We start from the raw sequence: 19,775 nt of genomic DNA, 5'->3' as shown, positions 1-19,775 counted from the left end.
AGCTGCAGGACAGAGGTGTCTTTGAAGAGGCTGGGCATTGTGAGAGGCCTGGGTGCCATCATGTCTTCTCAGGTGCGTGGTTCCACGTATACACCTTCAAAGACTCATCTGTCCACGACTTCTGCATTTTGCAGCATGTGCATGACACGTTCTTGCTGCTTTCTAACCTAACTCTGAGCGGATCACGTTGCATCATTTTTGTCTGGTTTTCTACTGTCTTCTCTTGTACTTTTGGCATTGTATCTAAGAAACCAGGAATTGTTTCAGTGTCACGAAGCCTTCTGTTTTCTTCCATTGAGTGCACTGATGCACTCGGAGCTGACCTTTTTGTATATGGTAAAAGGTAAGCATTCAGCCTCACTCTTTCCTGAGGATATCTAGTTTTCCTAGCACAATTTGTTGAAAAAACCCAAACAGTCGTTTCTTAAGTTAATATTCTGGGTAGCCTTGTTGAAAATTATCTGACCATGTCTGTGAGGGGTCCCTACTGTAGGCTACTGGCCTTGCAGCTGTGTCCAACCTTTTGGTACTGAGATACCTCTCTGTCATGTCTTTCGTCCCAGTACTTGGGAGACAGAGGCGGGTGGGTCTCTGTGAATTCAATGGAGATGCTGAACTACATACTGAAGTCTAGGCCAGGCAGAGGAACATCGTAACATCCTGTCTCAAGACAACCCAAGACCCAAACTACAACAAGACCAAAATGTCACAATGCTTTATGATTTCTGGACTGTTGTGACACTGTGTCCATGAAGACATGGACAAATGACTCAGCAGATAAAGGGCAGGGTCCTGGAGAGATGGCTGTTCTTGCACAGGACCTGGGTTTGGTCCCAGCACCTACACTGTGTCTCACCGTCCACAGGTACACACAAGGCACACACATATGTGTAGGTAAGACACTTGGACACATCAAGTAAAATAAGTAAATCTGAAAAAAAAGACTGGATGACAGACCAGAGGAGCACCACCGCCCGAGTCTAGTTTGGTGAATCAATGGGTTTATTGGGATGACTGCAGAAACATGGGGTTATTTACAGGCACAGGGGCTTCCACACACACGTGTGCCCACCAGTATACAGAAACATATACATACTTTTCCACATAACATTATTTCAAATTTATTTTATTGCAAACAACTTTATAGTGCCATACTGAATGTTTCCCACAACCCAAGACACCTTACCTTATGAAACCTTGATACCTGTGTGCACGAGTGGCTGGAGATTGAACTGTCTGCTGCTTGTTAGCAAAGTATGGTACATAGCTATGTCCTATGCTGGTTGAGCCCCCACACCTATGTGTCTGGGAGAGGACACTATACTTATATTTCAAAAGCATGGAAATTTATAAAAGAAATAATTCTTTTTGTATCAATGTAAACACTTTATCCTGCTTCCAGACAGGACACTGTCACTTACATGTTATTTTCAAGGTAGAAACACCGAAGCAAGTGTTAACTTCAACTACTCCCTAGGCCACCATGGCTTCTGGGATCGATACCTGTCTTGGGAATGATGTCCCTTCTGTGGTGAACTTGTTTAGCCCTCCAGAAAGCACACTGCATTCTCATGTCCAAAGCACGCAGTGCCAGCCGTGGCCTTCAGCTTCCTAAAGCATCCCTTTGCATTCGGGCCTTTAACAGAGCAGTGCGTGTTTTCATAGAAGAATACTTTATCAATGAAAATTCACCAAGACATTACCGAGTCAGCGCTGGTGAGATGGCTTATCAGGTGAAGGCACTTGCCACCACAGCTCATAACCTGAGTTCAATCTCTGGACTCCCATGGAAGGCGGAGAGAACCGGCTCCCACAGGTTGGCCTCTGACTTCCTACTGTGGCACACAATTATTCACCTCCCCTCATCCCTCCAAAACCCCCAAGTCAGAAAATGAGTACATGGCGTCTTTATCCGCACGGCAACTCAATGAAGACTTATGGAAAACCAGCCAGTTCTTTGAGAACTATCCCGGCCCCGTGAGCGGTAACGTCTTTCAGAAAGGGCCCTTCCCGGCCTGTTTCCAGGCCTCCTTCACGCCCTTAATGCTTTCCTTCTTCACGCACTTCCAGTATTCTTGCACACTCTGCTGCTGCGACACCTGTCATCCGGAGAGAAAGATGAGCAGTCACTGTGGAGGCATGGCTGCATGTCCTTACAGCACTCTTTACTGCCTTCCCACACCTCTCTAAAGAAAGCCCAAGTTCTTTACATGCATAGGCCAAATGCATGTCATGGAAGCCATAGTTATTAATTTCCCCCAGATACAGGTGCTGTGGGAATTCTTGTAGATGAGTGTTTCTAAGTTGTTATGAACACAAGCATCGATTACTCCTCTTTCCTGTCTCTCACCCAGCTCCCTACGACCTGTGTAGATGCCAATGCATCAACGCTCTGGGCTTGGCTTGTCCTCAGTCAGAGCCCAGCATATGACTATGAGCAGCCATGATGGGCGCTGAGAGGTCTGCGTGCTTTCTGTTTAGTTCCCAGTGTAGCTGTTGTTGGCAGAATCGATTAGTTTTCTTAGTTATATAGAGGAGGTATCTGAGGCACAGAAAAACAAAGCGGCCTTTCAAGATTCATTAGTTAATACATGTCAGAGCAGGATTTGAACCTGGAGATGGGTATTGAGTCCAAGGTCAGATCCAAAGTCAGACCCAAAGTCAGACCCTAGGCTGATTTCTGAATTTAAGTTCAGATTTTTGTGTGTATATGGGTGCACATGAATATACAAGTTTGTGCATATGCATGTATGTCTAAAGTGTACATGCATGCATGTGTACAGTGACAGCCTTGGTGTCATTCACTGGCCAGCTGGTAACCCCACAGCCCCACTGTCTCTATCTGCCCAGAACTGAGAATCTAAGCACTTGCCACCAAGCACATGGCGCCTTGCCTAGCATATCCATGGGATCTGGAGGTTGAACCCAGGGCCTTACTAACTGACGTAGCAAAGAAAACACTAACTACCATTCTTTGTACAAGAAAGTTCAGTGTTTTGGTTGTAGTTTATAATCTCTGTATTAACTTCCACTTAACATTTTACATTTCCTCTAATTCTAGGTTTAATATTCTTGTCATTAACATGTTAAAAAATAGCTTAAAAGACAAAACAAAACTCAAGGTGTTTTACCCATAAACCTCGATGCATCCTGTTTTTCAGTACTCCGAGAAACTCCCCGTGGCTGAGGCATTCGTCCCCGTCCAGGTCAAAGATCTTGAAGACAGTGTCCAGAAGATTGTTGGAAAGCTCTTGTCCAGTCGCCACTTTCACAGCTCTCTTGAACTCCGCTAGAAAGCAAAACGAGAAACTGCCAATTAACCAGGTGATTTAGTTCAAGTGGATCTAACCCACACTTCCATTATTTGAGAAGTAAACACAAAAATACCCGCATGAGTATACTCGAATCCTGCATTCGGCTAAGACGCATCATGAAGGCAAAGGGAGCCAAGAGGCGTTCACTACCTTCCTGCTACTCACCTCACCACCACCATCCACCGAAGAGTGAACTATGACACACAACACAGAATAAACGATTCGTGTCTTACCCAGCCTCACAGGGCGATGAGCTAAACTGAACATCTGCATGGCGATAGCGAAGTCTTCCAAATGTGTTGTAAAATGGCAGAAGGACTTGAACTCATCCAAACTAATGCTCTAATAAAAATAAAAGGATTTGAAATGACAATTTTGCATATACATCATAACTGCATAACTGCATCATAACTGTCTTCTATCCTAAAGCTTGGCAGGTTGATAAATACTGAAGACACAGAATAAGAACTAGATTCTAGAGCTGAGGCGGGCCCATGTGCCTGTGTGGACCAGTCCAGTTCCCTTCCTCATTCTCATTTTGAAGATGAGAATCTTCTAGCCCCCTTGTAAGGAGGCTGAGGAGTAAAGTGAGGTCATGGCTGATGTCTAAGGGAGTCTACATTAGTGTTCATAGGTGTTCTATGGACACGTGCACACACCCACAGAGCAGCAGTCACACAAGGACATAGGACACTGTGCGTAAGCTGAGAGGCATTTCACCAAAACCAATCTAACCCAGTCTTCCAGCACTTAGCAGAGGGAAGGCAGGTCTCTGTGTTTGTGACTGTGGCCTGTTCAGCGGGCCACTCCTACTTACTCAGTGTGCAGCACTGAGCAAGAGGGGCCTATGCTGAGACTTCAGCTCTGTCACCTACGAGGTGTGTGATCTGACCCTAACTCTCAGATAGGCAACTCTTAGGGTCCTTGTCCAAGGTCTATGGAGTAGAACAACTCCGATGTGAACCTTGGTTTATCTGATTTTATTATTTATGTACTTAAAACCAAACAAACCAAAGTTAAAAAGCTATTTTTTTCCAGTAAAAAGAAATCAGAGAGAAAAATTTCCTCCTTCAAGTGATGTTGCCCAGACTGATTTCAAACTCATCCTCCCGCCCGCCTCAATCTCAGCAGAAGCTGGGTTACAGGTACACATCAGCCACACTGACAGTGCTTATCTGAAGGTAAATTCTTCTGAGTTTTGTCTCTGCGGGGGCCTTAGCCTCTCCTCTGTGTCCACTCAGGCTGCCCTGCTCTCAGTCTCTGTGGGTCTTTGAGGAATAATCACAGATTTATTTGTAAACTGTAACAAATTAAAAAATATTCTTTTAAAAAAGATTATATATATCCCAGAAGAGGGCATCGGATCTCATTACAGATGGTTGTGAGCCACCATGTGGTTGCTGGGATTTGAACTCAGGACCTCTAGAAGAGCAGTCAGTGATCTTAACCGCTGAGCCATCTCTCCAGCTCCAGTAGTCTTTTTCGTATGTGTGTGGTGTTGTCTGGGCACCACTTGCATGCCTGGTGTCCACAGAGACCAGAAGGCATCAGATGCTCTGGATGGTGTCCTAGACAGTTAGGAGCTAACCATGTGGGTGCAGGAGTCAAGCTGGTCCCCTGCATGAGCAGCCAGTGCTCTTAACCACTGAGCCATCTCTGCAGTCCAAACGAAAAACTGTACAGAATATGTATGTTCCAGGTAAAGACTGCCAGTGGTAGGAAGGGTAAGGAGCCTTCCTTCCTCCTCTGTGCCCTCTTCTAATCTCACTGCACAGGCACTGACAGTGTCTGTGTGGGTCCAGAAACATGGCTCCTACAAAAGCGGCTGTGCCCCACACCACACAAACTGCCCGTCTCAACTCGGGAACAGCCTCGTCACACATTTCTTCACTTTGCTTCCTTTTTCCCACGGTGGGTTTGTCAGCCTAGTTGGGAAACAAGGTGTGTGTGTTTGTGTATCATATCATGAGCTCAAAACAGGCATGGGGTACAACTCTTCTGATGTCTGCTTCTCTCTTTTCATCATGCTGAGGCTGAACTCAAGACCTCTTCTGTTAGGTAAAAATAGCATCCTGTTACCATGTGACCTTGTACAACCTCAGAATGAGGTTTTACACTGTAATATGTGATTTCTCTCCTTGTGACTTTATATCCTGTCCAGGCAAGGGCGATCACTGCTGTGCTGTAACACCACAACCAAAGCAACTTGGGGAGGAAAGGGCCTACGCTTTTTTTTTTCTTTTTTTCGGAGCTGGGGACCGAACCCAGGGCCTTGCGCTTGCTAGGCAAGCGCTCTACCACTGAGCTAAATCCCCAACCCCTCAGCCTGCTTTCTTATAGCACCCACCCAGAGCGGGCTGGGCCCTCCCCAGCAGTCAGTAATTAAGCACGTGCCTGCAGCCGGCCTGATGGAGACGTTCCTATGTGGGCTCCTTCCTCTCAGGTGACTTAGCTGTGTCAAGCTGACACAAAATCACCCAGCACACGTCCTTTGCCCACAAACCTGGTGGGCTTGCTGTGGGAGACAACACTTCTTAAATATCTTGTCAACAGAGGCACAATTGCCTTTTTCATTTTTTGGTTCCTGAACATCTTTCCAAGGATGTATGTATCACGGGCAGCCTTGAATACAGTGTTTTCCCCAGACAGAGGACAATGCTTCCTGTTACAAACTGAACACAGTGCTTCCTTCTGCAGCAAAGGTCAGGATATCTTGCTTCCCAACTCTTCTGAAAGACTAATTGGTTGGGCTGTGTATGATCACACAGAAGCTTTCCTCTGGGACTCTCAGAGCTGCTATTATGGGCAAGAGGAAACTAAGCCCAAACAGGATGCTCCTGCTACTGCTGTGCTCTGAGTATTAGGTTTTTGTTGTTGGGTTTTGGCTCTGATCCAATAACCTTGTATCTTCTGTAACCATGCATTAAACTGTGCAGGGTAATTTGGAAACAGAAAAGGTTCCAGAGACTTTATAGTGATCCACACAATGGCTTGTAAAGCTCTCAGATACAGAATAGGAAGTCTGGATCCTCTGGGTTACATCCTAATTTGCCCCAGCTGTCAACCTGACACAGCCCAGAAGAAACATTTGTGTATGTGACATCTGAGTTCCTATTCTCCAATACTGGGAACAGCTCTAGGATTTTCTTTTTATCTAAGCAAGGTTGTAAATTTTCCTTTTGAAATTTTTGTTTTTTGAGACATTGTTTCTCTGTGTAACCCTGGCTGTTCTAGAACTTGCTCTGTAGACCAGACTGGCATTGAATTCAAGATCTATCTGCCTCTGGAGTTCTGGGATTAAAGAAATGCACCATCATTGTAAACACTTTTTAATCTTAAAATTAAATTCATTTGTAATTATGTATTTCTATTGCAATTATCAATGGTACTGCCTTTCTGGGAGTGGTGGAATATTGGAGGCTGAGGCAGGAGAATCAGGAATTCAAGGCCTGAGTGGACTACGTTGTGAGACCTTGTCTCCAGAGGAGAAAAAGATCACTCATATTTTGTTTTTTCCTTTTGTTAGAAATAGCTTTGAAAGGCTAGAGAGTTGGCCTAGTAGTTACTAATATTGGATTCCCAACACCTACATAGAACGGGTTGCATCCTCCTAAAACTGCACTCCCAAGGGATCTGACACCCTCCTCTGGCCTCTGTGAGCATTTGCACACATGTGATTCATACATATACTCACTCAGACACACATATGGACATATACATAAATAAATCAAAAACAAAGACAAAGAAAGGGGCTTGTAATTGAAAAAATAGAAAGTTTTTAAGACCTTATATAAACATACTTGTTCACACCAAAACCATTTTGCTTACATAAAATTACAAAGGGGGAAAAAGAAGGCAGTGTGGCAACATATGCCAGAGGTCCCAGCTACTTTGGGAAGCTGACCATGGTAGTATCTAATAAATATTTAAATAGATCCCGGGGGCATTCCACCCTGTTCTGGGTTCTTGAATGAAAGACACATACAGAGCCTTTATATTTTGATATGTCTAAAACAGCTCAATGGCTGGGTCATTTCCTAACCTCCATATGCTAATCCACCTCCTTCTGATAATCTCGAGTTATTATTTATTAATTCCTATATTTCATCTTTTCTACTCTGGGCCCTGTTGGATAGCAGCTCCCTCCCTGACCCCATATGGGCTACTGCCTCTGTCTGCCCTGCCCAGCCACTGGCTGCCAGCATCTTTATTTAGCAATCAGAATCAACTGGGGGCAGGATCTTATGTATGTGTGCAGATTCCCATGCAATTTTGGGAGCCAAATTAACCTAAGACTAGAAATAGCTACAGCTAAGGTCACTTGAGCTCCCAAGTATAAGATCAGTCCATGCAATATGGCAAGGCACTTATTCAAAACAAACAAAAACAAAACAAACAAACACCACTTAAAATCCACACACAGTTTGTAGAACTGTTTGAGGAGGCTTAGGAGGTGTGGCTTACTGGAGGAGAGGTATTCCACACTTTGAGGTTTCAGAAGGCTGCCATTTCCAGCGTTCCTCTGCTTCTGCCTGTGGGTTAAGGGTGAGCTCTCAGCTGTTCCTGCCCTTATGCCTTTGCTTTGCTTTGCTGTCAGGAGCCATTACGCCTGCTTCTATGAAAGCCTGACTGTCAGGCAGAGTCAAGTCAGGCCAGAGGCTACTGGCAGATTTCCTGGACTGCTGAACAATGGAACAATAAGAGGGGACACACTTGAAGCTCAAGGCAAGTGGCTGAGTGTTCTGTTAATCTTGGAGGAAGGAACAGGGAGGAACAGGGAGGCCTCTGGATGGGTACAGATATCAATGTGTGTCAGCCATTGTCTCTGCTGGCTTATGACTTTGCGCCCCACGATACTGTACAGTCTATAAAGCCTAAGACAATTAGACTCCAGGCTGCCGCAGTATTGACTGGCAGCCCTCCCAATTTCCAACCTTTGTCTCTGAGTCTTCTTGTCTGTCTTTCCTATAATCCTCACTCCCCAGAGGACTGCTTGGCTTCGTACTAGCCGGACTTATACACTTTGTCACCATGGACTCTAAGTCTCTGAAACCATAGGGCCAAACTAAATGCTTTCCTTTATAAGTTGCCTTAGGCATGGTGTTTTATCGCAGCAACAGAAATGTAAATAAGACATGTACAAAACCCAGGATTGCTAGCTGGCCATTATCATTTCGTATGATACACAGACACACACACACACACACACACACACACACACACACACACACACACACACACACGCCCTTCACTTAAAATGTATACACAGGATAGTCTGAGTTACTTTAGAAGTTAATTTACTTGGTTATATGAAATGTTTAGTTTGTTTCATTTCTATCGCATGTGTAAGAAAAAGCATACCAACCTCTCCTACTGACAACTTTTCTCTCACATTTTTCCAGTAAATGTCTTTATTTTCAGAGTTAGTGAAGAAAAGTAGCCACTCTGCAAAGTCTTCTTTTCTCATGAAATTCAAACCTTTAGAAAACTGAAGGAATTCCATTTCTTGAACTTCTGTTTGTAAATTTTCCATAAATCTAAATATTAAAATAAGAAATCGGTATAAGCAGCTAGTGGCATTCCATCCTGACATTCTAAGTGGGTCTGCAAGCCTGCTCCTTCTTCTGCACCAAGTGGCTGGCCTCTGGCAGGCAGCAGAAGGAAGCATCAGGGCTGTGGGAGAGAGAAGCTGGCCAAGAACAGCTCCTGTCCACTCTGCCCAGCGAGTTTGTGCAGATCACATCTGGCAAACAAAGCTGTAATCAGTGTAAGTAAATCATGCAAAATGTTGCTTTAGTAGAATCACAGAGAATAACATCTTGTGGAAAGCATTTTTTCCAATGTAGCAATATTATCAGTAACTGGAAAAATTAAAATTCAGGAGCGGATACTACCTTTAGAATCTTAATAATTAATGGTTCCTACTGTTCTACAGACACCAACGTAGAAACAATGACTTTGAACCGCAAGCTTAGATCTACACATCATCTGTCTGTAGTCTCTGGGGCAACAGTGTGAATCTAGAGACTCAACATCCCCTCTGCTTTTTAAAAACAGAGAATCTAGTCCTCTGATCAAAGGCACAGCAATAGCTCTTGGGCAGGTCCAAGTTGAGCAGACATAGAGCTGACTTTGACTTTCTTGAACAAGAACTACAAAGGTCACACCAGGGTTTATTACGCGAGTCATGTGGAAGCATTATGAGTATTCTAAGTTTTCATGTGCAATAATCTCCTTTAATTATATACATATATATTTAATTTTATTTTTGTGTGTTATATCACAATTTAAAATGGGTGGAATATATTCATGGATTTTCTCTAGTAGGAGAAAACCACAATTGTTACTAGCTTGCTTTAGGGTCTGTGCTTTACCCATAAACTTCAGAGGTGCGGAGCGGGGAGTGGGGAAGCGTCTGTCTCTGCGAAGAGCCTGTTACCCACAACACTGACTGAGGGCACTGAGGCACAGATTTTTCTGATGCTGTTTCTTTCTGGTCAAAGCAGAATTTTGTCTAAAACTTGATGTATTTTGGGTTGAATTAATAATGGATAAAGATATTTTACTGATATATTTTGCCTTTTGTTTGACTGTTTTATCGTATTGTGTATTATGGTAATAGCAATTTTTTTAGGTATGGTGTATGTGCATGTGTGTTAGTCTGTGTTCCTGTGCACATATATGTGTGCATGTGTGTTAGTATATGAGTATGGGTGGGTTAGTATGTGTGTATGGGTGCATGTGTGTTAGTGTGCATGTATAGGTACATGTTGGTGTGTATGTAGGTACATGTGTGTTGGGGTGTGTATGGGAGTATGTGTGTGTCTGAAGGCTTGTGAAGGGTATAGGTTGAAGCTTGTCTACCTCCATCACTTTTCCACCTCATTTTTGAGATAGCGTCTGTCTCTGCTGATCTGTGGGCTTGGTTGGCAGTAGGCTCCAGGATCCCTCTGTGTCTGCCTCCCCAGCACTGGAGTGACAGGAATGTGCCGCCAGGTTTGCTTTTGCACATTGCAGGTGCTGGCGAGCAAACTCAGTCCCCACATCTCAGATCAGTTTCAATGCAGAGTAAATCCAGCTGAGATCAGCCAGTGCTGGCCCCAGCAGAGCTGTACTCAGGGACACAGTGCATGGCCCTTGTTGGGCTGGTTTGTTCAGTATTAAGAACAAAGTGGCAGGGTGGTGGTGGTGGTGACACACACCTTTAATCCCAGCACTCAGGCAGGAGGCAGAGGCAGGTTTCTGTGAGTTCAAGGCTAGCCTGGTCTACCGAGTGAGTTCTAGGACCACCAGGGTACACAAAGAAACCCTGTCTCAAAAAAAACCAACCAACCAAACAAACAAACAACCCCCCCAGAAACCCCAACCCCCCAAAAAAACCCAACAACAACCAATAAACCAACCAACCAACACCAAAGTGAAACTGGGGCACGTCTCTCAGTTGCTAGTATCAAATTACCAAAAGGAATTATTACATTTTATAAATCAGACATTATATTTTAAAATAGGCTAGAATATTTTGATATTTTGATAATTTTTTGATATTTTATGCTTTATAGGTCAAGTTCTAAATGATAAATGGCTTAAAGGTCCCATGAATATCATCCAGGTTTACAGCACTGGTCCTCAAGCTTCCTGATGCTGTGCGCCCTTACTACAGTTCCTTGTGTTGCGGTGACCCCCAACCATGGAATTACTTTTGCCGATACTTCCTAACGTCGTTTCGCCACTGTAGTGAATGCAATGGAACTAGTCTTGGAGCTAGGCTGCAAAGGTTGTTGCAGGTTGAGGACAGCTGGATTGCAGGCTGCAGGTCTGGGGAGTAAGCACAGTTAGTTCCTTCACTCCTTATATAACAATTTCCCAAATAAACGTCTTCATGCTTACCTTCGAAATTCTTTATAATGAAGCTTTTTTTCTCCTCTTTTCCCAAAGAAACGCACTTGAAGGGTTGTGTTAAGGCCAGGCTCGTTCGCTGTTGGTTCCTATAAAGAAAACAGACAATGGGTTGGGGATTTAGCTCGGGGGGGAAGCGCTTGCCCAACAAGCGCAAGGCCCTGGGTTCGGTCCCCAGCTCCAAAAAAAAAAAAAAAAAAAAAAAAAAAAAAAAAAAAAAAAAAAAAAAAAAAAAAAAAGACAAAAAAGGAACCTGTGGGGGGGGCCTTGGGAAAGAGTCACAAGTGTGTCCTGTAGGACAAGATGGGAAAGAGGGCAGTCACTCTTTTTGCTTATTGCTTTTGTCTAACAGGACACCTTGCCTCTCTCTCCCTTCCACTTAATATCCTTTGTCATTAGGCCCCAAAGAAAGTAGGAACAGAAGGTACAGGCCTAACAGAAAAAACCCATAGCAAACATACTAAATGGGTAAAAAAAGAAAAAGTCTAGAAAGAGTCAAGGCCCAACCCCTCTTCCTCATCCCCAACAGCTTGGATTACCGGTATGCCTCACCTCACCTGGCTCTATGGAGTAAAGCCCCTTCTATGCGCCTTTAGTGCTGTAGACACAGATGCCCAGAGGCCTGCTCTGCAGCCCACAGCCCACTGGTCTGGAGTCTAATGTCTAGTGCTCCTTCCCTCTCTAACCTGGGCCTCCTGGCGTCTCTGCTGCTTCTGCCTTTCAGATGGGTTAGTACTGAGCTCTGTCAGGACCTCAGAGACTTTTCTCCAGAACTCAGGCAAATGAAGCCTGCAGGGAGCCCTCCGGCACCTCTTAGCAAAGGTCTGCATGTGCCCCGTGTCCACACAGATTCCAGCATCTGTGAAAGTGTCTTTATTCTCTCTTCTACTCAGTTTAAGTTTTAGACTCAAATTTCCAGCATGCTAAGATACTACAGACCTAGTGAAGCTAAGGGTGTCCGCCTCAGGATTACAGAGGCAACCAACTACATAGTGAAACAGTGAGAGGCCACATCAACTAAACCGCCAAATGTCCTCGAATTTACGCTAACGAAGGAACTGCTCTGTTCCCAGATCAGACAGGATCTACTGATGAGCTATTCAGTAGTAGCTACTATGCTTGTCCCAGCAATCTGAAATGCAACTCAACTTTATAAAAATATGATCATTACTAATTTTGAAGTCCTAAGCTGTCTATGTATTTAGACAGAATGTTATACTTCGATATTTCCTTCAGGATAATTTCTATTTTTGACATTTACCAAATATCAGACCAAATGTCAACGCATAAAAAAGTTTATGGTAGCCAAAATACTTTTTATCAATTCTTGGAGAATTATTTTTCTTTTCTTCCCTACTCTCCAAGACAAGGTTTGTCTGTGTAACAGGCCAGGCTGGCCTCAAACTCAGCGACCCAGCTGTTCCGCCTCCTCCTGAGGGTTGGGACTAAGGTGTCTGCTATCACCCTGGCTTCAGAATCTCACGCCACATATTTGATCCTGTTTGCCAACTCCTCTCCTCGACACCCTGGCCATTTTTTTCTAATTAGATTTAGATTTGTCGGTTTGGCTCCACATCTGCGTAGAGTCCCTGGTTTCTGTTTACAAGTCTATTTCAGCGTTTGCTCTTTTTAGAGGAGGTCTCCTGTAGTGCGTGTCCTCCTTGATGTGGGAGTGTACATTATGCCTGCTTTCTGTGGGGCCGCAGGCTGTTCTGGGAATGCTCTGGGAGTCTCACCACTGAGCTGCATTTTCAGTCTCCTTGCTCATTTTCCTTGTTTAAAGACCTGTTTATATATATATGGGTGTTCTGAATACATGTATGTCTGCTCACCACAAGAGTGCACTGACTCTCATAGGCCTATAGTTACGGTTCTGAGCCATCATGTGGGGGCTGGGAACTGAACTCAGGACTCTGGAAGAGCAGCCAGTGCTTTTAACTACTGAGCCATCTCTCAAGTCCCTACTCCCACCCCTCCACCCCATCCCCCTGGAGGTTAAGGATCTCACCATAGCCCAAACTGGCCTTGAACTCACAAATCTACCTCAGAGTCCCGAGTTCTGAGATTTCTGGAGTACAAACAGATATTTCTAAGTTTTTACGCCTTTTTCAAGGAATTTCTTATTCATGTATCAATGTATATCTGTCTTTGGGTATGTGTGGTGTGTGTATGTTTATATGAACATTTACATGTGCGGACGCAGGTGTATTTGCTGTGCATGTGTGGAAGCCCAAGGCTGATGCAGAAAGAAAGTCCTTTTTCATTACTCTCCACTGTACTGAGGCAGGGTCTCTGGGTCCTGAGCTGTCAGAACCCTTGTATCTGCAAAGCTTTGATCACTGAGGCTCCTCCAGGTACCCAGCATTTACATATGTTCAGTTCTCAGGTTTGCACACAAGTGCTTTAGGCACTGAGCCATTTCCCCAGCTCTTAATTATTGTTATTTTAACAGTGTGTGTGTGTGTGTGTGTGTGTGTGAGAAAGAACCCCAAGGGTACTCCCGTCTGCCATCCTTGCTGGGATTACCAGCACGGTCTGCCAATTCTAGCTTCTACGGGTTCTGGGGACTGAGTTCATGCCTTGGGCTTCCAAGGCAAAGCTTTACCAAATGAGCAGTATTCCAGCCTGAACTTAATTAAAATAAAAACAAAAAGACAACTTTGATATCAGGGATTAAATCCTCTTCCATGGACTGGAGAGATGGCTCAGTGGTTAAGAGCACTGACTGCTCTTCCAGAGGTCCTGAGTTCAATTCCCAGCAACCACATCGTGGCTCACAACCACTACACTGGGATCTGATTCTCGATTCTGGCATGCAGGCAGAACCTGTATAGATAATAAATGATAAAAACCCTCTTCCACTGTGCTGTGTAGACACACAATGCTTCACATGCTGACTCAGGAGGGAGGTTGTTTTGGTTCTGCGCAGATCGCATTATCTAACCCTGGCTTGCCTAGAACTTGCTTTGTAGACCAGGCTGGCCTCAAACTCAGAGATCCACCTGCCTTTGCCTCCTCCTGAGTGCTCCTGACAGAGGCTGTGAGTTTTAGTAATGTACACAGTTTGATAGGTAAGTTCTAAAGATGGAGTGATTCAGAAGTTTAAGAAAGACTCAAGATGGAGCTACAATTACTAGGATGCTGTCAGTTGAAATCTATTGGTATACACCACTGGTAGGACTGAAAACTCATTTGTGTCTCATAGAACATTCATTAATATTTGTCACAGTCTGATAACCTTGAATTTCTGGTATGTCATCCCTAAAATATAGTCATATGTATATAAAACAGTGTAATCTTAGTATTGTTCCTTGCAGCTTTATGAACTATGAAAAGGCAGATATATTTAAATATTTCCCAAACAATGAATGACAGCATACATATTGTAGTCATATAACATGTACTCTGAAGCCATAATGAGAACGAGATACTGGCTTAGTGTGTTAAGCACCTGCCACACAAGTGTGAGGATGTGAGTTTGGATCCCCAGGACCTACACAGTCAGAAGCAGCAGCCCCTGTTTGTAATCTCAGTGCTCCAGTGTGGAGGTGGAAGTTGGAGACAGGAGATCCTAACTAAGGCCGGCAAGGATAGACGCCTGAAGTTGTATCCGACCTCCTCACTGTGCTGTGTGTAACATACCCTCCCCCCAACTCCTGCTGCATAAAATAAGACTCTGGTCTTTAGATACACTGGGAAAATGAAAAATGGGGAACAACATACAGTATATTGTTGCTATATCAGAACAAAAATCAAACTGGGTGTGTGGCTGTGACACAGTTGTAACCCTTGCATTAGGGAGGCTGACAGGACTGCTACAAGTTTAAGGCTGGCCTAAGCTAGAGTGAGGTCTTGTCTCAAAGAAAAACAAAAGAAAGCAGACCTCCACATATCTATAGGAACAGCCCAGCAGTCACAGCCCAGGGGCTGCGATGGGGTGGGGCACTGGCAGGGCAGCCCTGCACATCTGCATATGCCTGTGTAGCTTAGTAGGCATGTGCGAGGCACCAAGTTCTTCATAAGTCCCGTCACGACCTGGACAGATGACAGCTAGTACCATCACCGTGTATTTGGATCTGTTTACTTCGTACCTGGTATTCTATCTCATTAGTCTTCACTGTCTTGAAGCCATCTTGCTTACTTATGATCTTCTGCAGCTGAAAAGATTACAAACACAACTTTACAAGCCTGTTTAATGGAGTTTTCAAAATAACCCGAGAGCAGACGCTAGGCTGTAATTACAGGACATCTGCTAGCTGTCTGTGGGCTGACTGACCATGTAAGACTGCAGGAGGAAGAGATGGAAGGGCTACTATGGGCGGGGTCTGCTCAGCAGCAGCTCCTCCAACAGACGGCTCTCAAGTCTGCGAGGCTCTGTGCCTCGTCGTCTTCTCAGTGGTTTTTACTCAGGCTCGCTCCTTACACCACTGAGAGTTTACAGCCAATGCAACACACACACTGCACACAAGGCTTTTCTACACATACCCTTCCTTTTAGTTGTAACACCTTGAAAGACACATTTTTGTTAATTATAAAACACATAACACTTTCTTAAAACTGAGTATGTTAAATAACCTACCTACCTTCCAGAGACATTTGTACCAGTCTTCAGATGGAAAGCAAATTAGAAGAAAAGGATTTAAAAAAAAATGAGATGTGCACAAAATCTCAAACTAAGCTTAAATCAATTAGGAAACAAAGTATTAGGACTTTCCCCCCATGATTTGTTAATAATTTACAAACTGCTGACATTAAATCACAAAACATCAATCTATACTTGGTGCCTCCTCCTATGTTTGTTTGAGCATGACTCATGGTGGGTTCTCTGAATCTATCCCTTCAAGGTCAACGTCCCTCCGGACTTAAGGAAAACAACTGAACCCTCTACATTGGTTTGGGGTCTACCATTAAAAAGCCAATGGTAGTGCCGGGCTCAACACTCACATTGTCTATTCCTCCCTTGGTTCAACGCCTTCACTTCTTTCATGCAAGACAGGAAGCGGCACGGGCTTCAGGCAGGAGCAGCACACACTAATGTGCTTAGCTTATCTACGCTTCACCGGGGTTTCTGGCTTGGCTACTCTTTACAGGGTGTCAGAAAAAAATGCACACATTAAAATGCAGATCCTGGCCTTGTCCACTTGGTAACAGTTCTCTCAGTGCTCAATCTGGTCTTCCTGAATGTCCCTGGAAGGAGTTCTAGTTTTTCCTCTAAATTAAGCCCACCTAGCGTTTAAGTGGAACTAGACAATGCATATTGTTTTGTGTGTGCCTTTTTTCTTTCAGCAAGTTGTCTGGAGTCACCCCTGTGGCTTGTTTCTCTTCAGTGGTGAGTTGTGTCATGCTGTCTGCTACACTATTCAACTCTTTATCTGCCTGGTGGCCCTTGTCTGCTCTTTTGGCTACTATGAATCAAGCTGTCATGATCTCTTTTTGTATAGCTTAATTTAATGGACACTGGTTTAATTTTCCCTTGACTAGATATGCAGCAGGGTGATTAGACTGTTGAAATTTATTTAAAAACAAAACCAAAATGGTCAAAGTTTACTTTTCCAAAGTGAACTGAAGCCCTAGCTACCCTGGAACTTGTTCTGTAGACCAGGCTTGAATTCAGAGAGATCCACCTGCCTCTGCTTCCCAACTGTGAGATTAAAGGCTTGCATGCTTGGCCCTCTGGAGCATTTGCTGTCATGGACCTCTTTAATAGCTGCTCTTCTCTTGGGAGTGTGGTATGATCACTTGGCTTTTGAACTTGCACTTCCTTAATGTAAGGGATACCTTTTCCCATACTTACCACTCATTTATGTACTTTTATTCTTGTAAAATGTCAACTACAGTCTTACCATAAAAAAGTTACTAACCTGTAAAACTTCATTATATATTTTACATATAGTTTCTTTGTTAGACAAGTGTCTGGAAATATTCTATTCCCAATTTCTTCCCTGTCTATTTATTTTCTCACCATGTATCTTGGGCTAGCCTTGGACCTGAGATCCTCTTGCCTCAGCCCCTGAAGCCTCAGTATAGAGATCTGTGCCCATATGCCTGGCTACAATCCCCATGGCGTTTGCTCTTTAGCACCGATTTTTCATTGTGGTGAAGACAGATCATCGTGGCTCCTTTTGTGGGTACTGCCTTCACTGACCTAAAAGACTGCCTTGGGCTGGGGCTGAAATTCAGTGGTAGAGCATTTACCTATCATGGAGGAGACCTTGGGGTTGGCCAAACTGTGAGCAAAAACACAAGAACCACACCATACCACACCAAACCAATGACTCTGCCTCCTCTATATTCTGAAGGTATCAGATATTTTCAACCTGGAAGTTTAACTGTTTTTGTGTCTGGCTAATTTTTTTATTCACATCAGTTCGTTGTTCTAGCACAGTTTGTTAATTTAAAGTCTCTTGATTTGGAGCTTTAACGAAAATAAGTGAATGCAAAGAATGCACTCTTGTTATTTTCCACTGACTGACCTCCACACTAGTACCACAAAGCCACAGTGCACTGAGTCCTGACAGCAGTCACTGCCTCAACCAGCTCTGCTTCTGTTTCTCAAACTCCTATGTTCCTGCTCTCTATTTTGACATATACGCTTAATTATTTTTTAATGTTTAAAATTAAGCCTTTTTTTGGGGGGGGCTGTACTGGGGATCAGAACTCAAAGCTTTGTGGATGCTAGGTAATCTACATATACATTTCAAAACCATTTTGTCAGTTTTTATAAAAACATCTGCTTGTCATTTGCAACTTGGTTTGTCTTGACACATCCAAACTCATCAACACTCTGTATCTCTACTTATCTATACCTTCTCGTGTTTTTATCAGCAACTCAGCAACACTTCCTTTGCTTTTTAGAGGTTTATTAACGAGTGTTTTGCCTATACGTTTGTATGTGTACCACAGGGCCGCTTGGTGCCAACAGAGGTGAGAAGGGGCTGGATCCCCTGGAACTGGAGTCATGGATGGTGGTGAGCCATCGTGTGGTTGCTGGAACTGAACCCTAGTCCCCTGTAAGAGCAACGTGTGTTCTCAGTGCTCAATCAGCTTTCTAGAGCCTATGACAGCATTTGGAGTTTCAGGGCAAGGTTTCTGTTAAACTTATTAGTTCAACTATGTCTACTACAGGAAGGAATCGACTTAAGTTCTGCATACTAACCTAGCTTGGGCTCACTTTAACTGCACTTGTTTGAATGGGCTGTGCTTTTGTTGATGGTTCCTTTTCCTGTGGAGTTGTGTCAGCTGGAGATAAAAGCCAGATTTGACTTCTTCCGTTCTAACCTTTTCAAGTATGTTTTTACTTATTTTTCCCTTTTTAAATGGCTGCTATCACTGGAATTTCCAGCAAGATGCTGAACACAGAGTTAAAAACATACCTTTTTGCCTTGCTCTTGACTCTGTGAGGAAGGCCCTCAGGATGCCTCACCTCTCAAGCCAGACACTCCTCAGTTTGCTTTTCAGTTCTTAGTGCTGAGGACTGAACTCAGAGTCTGATGCAGTTCAGCATGTGAGCTCCTGGGCTATCCCCCAGCCTCTCTGACTTTTGTAAATGCTCTTTATCAGAATGAAGACATCATTTTCCTACTTCTCTGACTTTTAGCGTGATTCATTTGGTTAAGTGCCTTGTGTATACTGACATGATTAGCTGGGCACGGTGGTGTATGCATTTGGATCTGGGGTATTTGGAGACGAAGGCAGAAGGACGGAGTTCATAGTCAGGCTGGGTGTTACATAAGAGCTGTCTCAAAAGCCAAAGGTCACCACAGAAAACAGACAGCACATTTACACATGCCCTCGTCTGCTCTGCCACTACGGCATATGCTGGACTGCATGAACCTGCGGAACTCACTGATATTTACATCTCGACCTCATTCTGCACTTCACATAGGGACTGGTTTGCCTTTTCTGGTGGAGTGCTTCTACATTTTGGCTCATGAGAATAGGACTAGAATTTACTTCTTGGCAGGTCCTTCGAAGGTTTTAGTTACCAGAAGCCCCTGGGCTTGCTGTCTTTTGTCTCGTGTTTCTGACGGGTTTGCAGAAGTTTGGCACTACTGCCTTTTTAATCCCAGTGAATCCATGTGCCCTTGAATGTCTCTGTGGGAAGACTCTGGGAGAGTGATTTCTGGGCTTCTGATAGAGACTGTCCATAGTCAGACGCCAGGTCTCATTAGTTTGTTTAAGAAATGAGTGCATTTCATGTGAACACCCACGCTGCTGTCAGAGCACTCCATGCCCGCACCTCGATAGCTGCAGCACCCATGGTATAAAGCATTGCTAATGTACCTTCCTCCACGTCCACATTACTTAGGAATACTGGTGGGAGTTTATCACGAGTTAAAGCACTTGCTCTCTTGTAGAGTCTACAGAGCAGTGGCTCTCAGCTTTCCTAATACTTCCTAATGCTGTGACCTTTAATACAATTCCTGAGGTTGTGGTTACCTCCAAGCATAAAATTATTTCCTTGCTACTTCATCACTAACAGTAGTGATTTTGCTACTGTTATGAACCATAATGTAAACATCTACTATGCAGGATATCTGATATGCAACCCCCAGGTTGAGAACC

At 44.0% G+C, this 19,775-nt stretch overlaps 1 protein-coding gene across 2 annotated transcripts in view; it reads right to left on the bottom strand.

Annotated features, from left to right (window-relative positions):
- Positions 1-979: 979 nt before the first annotated feature.
- Positions 980-19,775, bottom strand: part of Micu2 (mitochondrial calcium uptake 2) — a 78,819-nt gene continuing 60,023 nt past the window's right edge. For both annotated transcript variants that reach the window (XM_032918366.1, XM_032918367.1), the window contains 6 exons: positions 15,302-15,367; positions 11,202-11,299; positions 8,680-8,851; positions 3,548-3,656; positions 3,132-3,289; positions 980-2,099 (listed from right to left, as the gene is read on the bottom strand). In XM_032918366.1, the coding sequence (XP_032774257.1) occupies positions 1,995-2,099; positions 3,132-3,289; positions 3,548-3,656; positions 8,680-8,851; positions 11,202-11,299; positions 15,302-15,367 (708 nt within the window). In that variant the 3' untranslated portion in view covers positions 980-1,994. The remainder of the gene's footprint in view (positions 2,100-3,131; positions 3,290-3,547; positions 3,657-8,679; positions 8,852-11,201; positions 11,300-15,301; positions 15,368-19,775) is intronic.

Source organism: Rattus rattus, chromosome 12 (assembly GCF_011064425.1).
Source record: "Rattus rattus isolate New Zealand chromosome 12, Rrattus_CSIRO_v1, whole genome shotgun sequence".
Classification (NCBI taxonomy): Eukaryota; Metazoa; Chordata; class Mammalia; order Rodentia; family Muridae; genus Rattus; species Rattus rattus.
The sequence above is the reverse complement of the archived record's forward strand: the minus strand, read 5'-3'. Positions and strand labels throughout refer to the sequence as shown.